The 7,500-nt window shown below is 48.5% G+C and overlaps 1 protein-coding gene across 1 annotated transcript in view; it reads right to left on the bottom strand.

The window, feature by feature from the left end:
- The window catches only part of spon1b (spondin 1b), a 53,444-nt gene extending 50,188 nt beyond the window's left edge, over window positions 1-3,256 (bottom strand). Inside the window, exons 1-2 of the mRNA XM_084017371.1 lie at window positions 2,860-3,256; window positions 2,062-2,168 (exon numbers count right to left, since the gene is read on the bottom strand). Of these exons, the coding sequence (XP_083873497.1) occupies window positions 2,062-2,168; window positions 2,860-3,094 (342 nt within the window). The 5' untranslated portion in view covers window positions 3,095-3,256. The remainder of the gene's footprint in view (window positions 1-2,061; window positions 2,169-2,859) is intronic.
- Between the last annotated feature and the right edge of the window lie 4,244 nt (window positions 3,257-7,500).

Here is a 7,500-nt window from a genome sequence, read left to right as displayed (position 1 = left end):
GTGCAGTAATGACTCCAGCCTCGGTGGGATGCCAGACTCTTGAAGGTCTGACACATTAAAAGACAGAAGCCCTTTAAACGGTGCTAATGGAGACAAAGAGCAGATTATTGCTTGTGGAAAAAACAACACAATGAGCAGCGACTCTCAGTTGTGGTGTTTTAGGTGAAACAGCAGGCAGGCACATTCCAGGACCGCTGCCAGGACCCAGCGGAGAACAGGGGGGGGTCAGCGGAACAGCGGAACGGGGACTGTGTTCATTCAACCTCCTCCTTCTTCCACAATTACGATCATGACATCGCAACAAAGAAAGCTAATTAACTCGCAGAGAATAAACTGTCAGGGATATGAATTGCTGCATAGATTTATTATAGGTATTATTATTATTATTATTATTATAAAACCACTCCGATAATGAGAAGGCGAGTTTGATGGATCGGAGTCTTCTCCGATCGACCCGCTAAAGGGTCCTCAGAGACTGTCTGTGGTCCCCCAGAGGTCTAAATAGTAGCTCACATTAGTCCAGAGACCAGACCAGACTATGTGGAGGAACCAGAGACTGTCTGTGGTCCCCCAGAGGTCTAGATAGTAGACTGCTGGATGATTGGCTGTTGATCACAGACAGGAAGTGATCACGGCGGTTTGGATCACTCCATCGCCAACGGAAACCAAACCGTTTAACACAGAAGTGCCAGCAAACACAGATGTCGCCAATAAAGCAGAAACCCAAGAAAGGTAGAGAGTTCCTCCTCGTTGTCACAGGAGCAGCTAACATGGGTCAGACCGGCGGACCGGGACCTGGTCTGGGATCTGTGTTCCTGTTTACACTGAGTGGGAGGTTACTGAGGAAGTCTGGCTCTCTCTCTCTGTTTAACTCTGTCCTCTCTCTGTCCTCACATGCCTCCCCCTCTCTCCTCTCTCCTCTCCCCTCTCTCCTCCTTCCTCCCCTCTCTCCTCCTTCCTCTCTCCTCCTTCCTTCCCCCTCTCCTCCTTCCTCTCTCCTCCTTCCTCTCTCCTCCTTCCTCCCCTCTCTCCTCCTTCCTCTCTCCTCCTTCCTCCCCCTCTCTCCTCCTTCTCCCCTCTCTCCTCCTTCCTTCCCCCTCTCCTCCTCCCTCTCTCCTCCTTCCTCTCTCCTCCTTCCTCCCCCTCTCTCCTCTTTCCTCCCCTCTCTCCTCTTTCCTCCCCTCTCTCCTCCTTCCTCCCCCTCTCCTCTTTCCTCCCCCTCTCCTCCCCCTCTGTCCTCTTTCCTCCCCTCTCTCCTCCTTCCTCCCCTCTCTCCTCCTTCCTCTCTCCTCCTTCCTCCCCTCTCTCCTCCTTCCTTCCCCCTCTCCTCCTTCCTCTCTCCTCCTTCCTCTCTCCTCCTTCCTCCCCCTCTCTACTCCTTCTCCCCTCTCTCCTCCTTCCTTCCCCCTCTCCTCCTCCCTCTCTCCTCCTTCCTCTCTCCTCCTTCCTCCCCCTCTCTTCTCCTTCCTCCCCCTCTGTCCTCTTTCCTCCCTCTCTCCTGTTTCCCCCCTCTCTCCTCTTTCCTCCCTCTCTCCTGTTTCCTCCCCCTCTCTCCTCTTTCCTCCCCTCTCTCCTCCCTCCTCCCCCTCTCTCCTCCCTTTCTCTCCTGTTTCCTCCCCCTCCCCCCCCCCCCCCCTCTCTCCTCCTTCCTCACCTGAGAGGAGGCGGCCCTCGTGATGTCATCATATTCGTTTCCAGAGTCCGGCGGGTCAAAACACTAAACCCCCAAATAAAGCCTCTTATTTGGATTTTAAACACCAGATCTATTTTTGCCTGAAGAATCCACTTGTCATTCAGCACAGATGTGTGAATACCTGAGTTTTATCGCTTTATTTATTCATTCAGGAGACAATATTTGTATAAAAAAAAAAGTAGCAGAAATGTGCAAAAAGTATTTTTTAAATATCCCAATAAGTCAAGTTATTTGTATTTATCTTGCCAGTGAACAATGTGACTGACGGAGATGGTGGCGGGTCAACGAGGTCAACAGGAGGGTCAACCTCTATATCACAGGACCCCACCCCCCCACACCCCCACCCCCACATCCCTGCTCCTCCTCACCTGGAACTGGCCCAAGTAGTCGTCGTCCGTCGTGCCCTCTCGGCCCTCCTTCAGGGCGATGAGGGTGAAGCCTCTGAAGTAAGCTGGGCTGGCAGCCAGGAGGACCACTGAGGAGAAGGAGGAGGAGGAGAAGGAGGAGAGAGGGTTTACTCCGCTGAGCAGTACAGAGGTACATCAGGTTCACAATGAGGGATGCAAACGGAGGATCAGGACGTGGGAGGAATTATTTTATTCCACTTGTGCCCCAAACCTTGCATTTTAATAATCAGCCCATTAAAACACAAAATCTGGGAAGAAAAGCTGCCATCATGATATTAAAAAGGTGAAGCTATTCGATGCTTAAAGGCTGTTTCTTCTCGTCGTCCTTCACGGGTCTGATTGCAGACTGAAAAACAACACCTGCAGGGTCGGAGGTCAAAACTGTAGCCGCACTTTAAAGAATAAAAGTTTGGATTTAAGAACTGAGAAGGTTGCATATTGTTGATTGTTCACTTCTCTGTGTTCTTTATTATTATGATTATTATTAATGTGGCTGGATCCAGCAGCAGGGTCCGGGTCTTCATTTCTACTGGGTCAGCTTCATTAGAGCCAGATCTCTGCTGTCTTGAGAGGAAGTGAATATGACATTCTAACACTAAAGTAACCTTATCGGAACAACAACCCCCCCCAGCAGGACCCGGGGGTGCACCGATCGGAAACGGTCACTTCCGGGCTGCAATTTGTACCAAAAACTTTGAGCTCCGTCGCTAGTTGGCGAGAAAGCCCGAAGTTTACGGGAGATAAGGAAAGCTGGCGTACCTCTGTAGGTGCTGCCCGGCTGGTAGGTCTCCGGGTCCCCCTCCACCCGGAGCCTGAACTCATGGTACCCGTCCCTCCGGGTCCCCTGAGTCTGCGCCCGGAGGATCCGCCCGCAGTACCCGTCCGACCTGCCGCCGCCGGCGGGCTCCTCCACGAAGGCGACGGCGTCGCCCAGCGAGGAGCCGGAGAGCAGGCAGCACTGCAGGAGCAGCAGCCGCCGCGCGTACAGTCCCATGGCGAGGAGGTGATCCGGATCCGAGAGTTCAAATCCACAACAAGAGCCAGCAGCAGCAGCAGCAGCGGGAGCAGCAGCAGCGGGAGGGGGAACAGCCGAATCCGAAGCGGAGCGCGGATCAGTGCCAGCCCCCTTCCACCGGGGAACTCCCACCAGACTGGCGGCGTCACAGTCCGCGGCGGAGGTGAAGAGGAGGAGGCGGCGAGTCCATCCTGAACTGGAGAGCGCGTCAGGGCGCAGAGCCGCGCGCGCGCGTGTGTGTGACAGCCAGAGGAACCGAGCGCGAGCGCGGGTGCACGCGGTGGGTCCGTCTCCTTTGATGTGAGGCGAAGGAAGGTCCAAACTGGAGCTCCGCACTTTAATCCGGGCCAGCCTTCCCCTCACACACACACACACACACACACACACACACACACACACACACACACGTGCACGCGCGCGTCTTGTCTTACGCGCAGGAAACACGCTCAACTGATGTGCGCGCGGTTCAAGAGAGAGAGCGCTACAATGTGTTTTCTTTTTAGTAGAGTTTAATGAACAAGTGACGTCACTTAATATGACTCAATAATAATAACTGGTGAGGGGAAACTTATAAGTGAACGCGCGTGACCCATCCGCCGTTCACGCTGTCACGAGACGTGCACACGCTTTTATGCCACTAGTAGAGCGCGTGTTTTTTTGGCCGCTAGGTGTCGCCGTAGTGTCTCCACAGCTCCTTCACTCTCCCGTCACTCCTCCAGGTTTATTATAGAGGAGAAAAGGACGGGGATTATGCAAAGTGTGTGTGTGTGTGTGTGTGTGTGTGTGTGTGTGTGTGTGTGTGTGTGTGTGTGTGTGTGTGTGTGTGTGTGTGTGTGTGTGTGTGTTTCTCATTTATTTTTGTTCCTCTATGACATTTTGTAATCCTCCTTTACTCTGTCGGAATTTCAAACATGCAAAAACTTTTATTAACTTTCCTCGTATATTTAAAGTTAAGGCGTCGGAGACCTCACTCACAATGACAATCATTACATTTAAGGTGGAGCCTTGGTTTAAGGGGGTCATGGGTGATGACTATGAGGGTTGCTAGTATTAGTATAACCAAGTATTGTGTGGCCGATGATAATAAACAAGTGCTAAACATAAGGAAAGTGCAAATCGTTAAAATATTAAAACAAGCTCTTGTAAAATGTTCATGCATGATTGGAGGAAGTTAAAAACACACGTCCTAATAATGTAAATCCTTATATTTAGGGTGAAGACTTGACTTAAGGTCAAGGTCAAGGTCAGGGGAGACCAGTATCGGTGTGAGACAATCTAGTCTGACATGATCGATGAGGTGGATGTATTTATTGTTACATTTTTCTTTTCTTTTAAATATGAAAATGTTTTATTTAATTAATATATGTATTTTTATCAATTTAAATAATACAATAATAAGTATTTATGACGTTTCCCAGGCTCCCTCACTATTATGATTATTTAAATATATTTAGAATAATTCTACGATGTACAAATGCAACTAAGATATGGCTTTAATCTGTGTTAAACATATGAAACATAGAGATATTTGTTATTTTTGGATACTGCATTTGTACCTTCATCTCAAGTAACAAAATCATTAGAAAAGTATGTGTTATAAGCTGGCTGTAAAATCTCTTTCTGTAGCAGAAACTAGCCGTCGTCATGACACACATTTGTCTTCGGTCAAGTCGCCTGCTTGAATCAAACTTTCATGAGGGTATTAAGGTTCTGAAGCAGGAAGTGGGCGGGGCCAAAAGGGTGTATTAATATAAAAATTGCACTGATCTTAGTGTGGAAGTAATTTCCTCTAATGGACTCTAAGGGTCCTGAAAAAGCCCTCAATGTTGTGCTTGAGTGTCTGATAGAATATCTAATCATTTATAGAAGGCATTTACTTCATTTAGTCCTGATTTCCATAAACCAGTCATGGAAATGGATTTCAAAGTTGTGTAGCCAAAATTACCACTCATCACCCTCTGGAAAAATATCTTGCAACTTGCCAATTAGGCTTCACTGTTCGCAATTAAAGTTGCCCCTGTGATTAGCTAACCGGGAAATGGCAATAAAGTTGCTGCTCGAAGGCTGAATGTTCATTTTACTGGTAACATCAGAAACCTGCCAGACGACCAAAATACAACGCAGCATAAAGAATGCAGCTCTTACCTGAGCCGGGCAGACGGCACTGTGTGTGTTCTGTTAGCGGTTAGTTGTTAGCGGTTAGCAGTCAGCGGTTAGCTGTTAGCGGTTAGCAGTTAGCCTAACACACCGTCCGACCCGACAAAAGTAAGCACACTGTTTTCCAACCACGACGTCTCTGCCACAGAGCAGCTGATTGGTGGAGCACCTGTGTGTCAGGTGAGCAAAGATGACTGATGAGGGGGGAGGGGCTAACTGATGAGGGGGGAGGGGCTGACTGGCAGAGTGGGAAAACGTCACAAAGCCTATAACAACAGTAAAGCATGTTTTTGTTTTTTTTATTCATGAAAAGTTGACATTTTGGAGATAAAAGGTGATCTTTCAGTAAAAAACTTCTGTAACTTCTGTTCCTTTGACATTTCTTTTTCATTAAATAGCGGTTTGCTACGATATTGATCCTCTGAAGAACCATATTTTCTCAACTTAAAATCGTATCAGGGCTTGAACATGAGGGTTATAATGACTTTGTAATACCTTCTGAACCCCCCGTGTACAGTGGAGGGCTCAGAGCCAGAACAACACTGGAGACAAATGACACCTGTATAGTAAATTAAACCTGAACTACGTTGGGGAACCCCCAGAAACCTGAACCAGGTTTGAGAGTCTCCTGGTTTGAAATGTCATTTGTAACCTTTTGACCTCGAGCAGCAAACTCTCTGATCTCAGCTCTGTTGGCTGGACGTCCATCGCTCATGTCATCGTGTTTTGGTACGATCCGTGCACGCTCACATTCACACACGTGCACACCAGATGACCACACACACACACAGACACACACACACACACTGGCCGGCTTCCCGGCCGATGATCGCTGATCGTATCTCTGCACAGATAACATCGAGCAGGTGCAATCAGCCCTGAATACCAAATGGAACTGAACCCTTCGCTAAGTTCCACCCCTCGAACCGGCCAATCACGGAGTGGCATCAACCAACCGCAACCAGGGTCCGACAGCTATCTGGCTCGGACCGGATTTTCAGACCGGATTCATTTTCAGTTGCCTGGAGAGTTTGGAAGTTAGAGATAGAAGTTCTAAAACTTTACGTTCCTACCTAGAAACCTACGGAGCTAATGTTAGCTGAGGAGCTAACGTTGCAACTCATGAATACCTCTGTGCTACGCTAGTTACTGATGCTATACTGGATTTAAACACAGGTTGCTTTTGCTTTTTAATGATTGTTGCAGTGAATAAATAATATCTGATTCTCGTAGGTTCACACAGAGATGGCAAAAGTATTAATATTTAGTATTAAGTACTTTTTTGGCAGGTGGGAGTAATGAAGTTACTTGGTGAACAGCGTACGTCTAGGCCCGACTGACTGGAAGAAACATGAGATGTAAATGATTTGGAGTCGACTGCCTGGAAACGAGATTGAATTCTTCAGAATCACGGCGAGTCGACTCGCGGTCCCACATTAGAGTCAGTTTTTCGTCTCTCTGGACGCCGGCTCCGGTCCGGCGGACATCATCACACCAACACACTGTCTGCCGGCAAATTATAGGGACAGAAACGTCTATTAGGGAGTGTCAGTCCAAAACGGTCTTAAACTGTGGAGCATCATTTACATGCGCTCGTTCCCCTGAAGCTAAATGAATCATTCATGACAAATTGCCGGCGATATAACAGCGTGAAAGCGTGATATTACTTTCATGCCGTCCCCAGTGCGTGGACATCTCTGTTCCATTTCCAAAACCCTCACTGCCCCGCAAATATCTGGCTCTGTCAATCACATTTAACAAGCTGTAGATGGAGGGAGGCGGTGTGGGGGAGGGGGGACGGGGGAAACAGCTCATAGCAAAGAGATTCACATTCAGATGGAGTGCCGGGGAAGTGAATTAAAGGAACAGCAGGCAGAGCGCTGTGTGACGGTTGGAGCCAAAAGGTTTCACTTTGGGTTGTCCGGCGCTTTCTGATCACCAATTAAGGAGCGCCGGGAGCAAAAGTGCTGCACGGCCAAGTCTCCTCATTGGTATAAACATGAAGTGGATGATTGGGGGGGATAATCATCCACTTCACCATCGTAATGAGAAGAGAACATATTGTTTCAAAAAGCAGTTCGACCTCATCAAATGTGGAAACGGTATCGGCCCGGCGATCCTCGGCCCGACGGAATAATGGAGCTGACATTTGGAGAGCGAGCAGACAATCAGCTCCTCCATGTTTTTCTCTGCTGCTCCTTTTACCTCCAACTAATCTACATTCCATT

Source organism: Eutrigla gurnardus (genome assembly GCF_963514095.1).
Source record: "Eutrigla gurnardus genome assembly, chromosome: 9".
Classification (NCBI taxonomy): Eukaryota; Metazoa; Chordata; class Actinopteri; order Perciformes; family Triglidae; genus Eutrigla; species Eutrigla gurnardus.
This window is presented reverse-complemented; position numbering and strand designations above follow the sequence as displayed.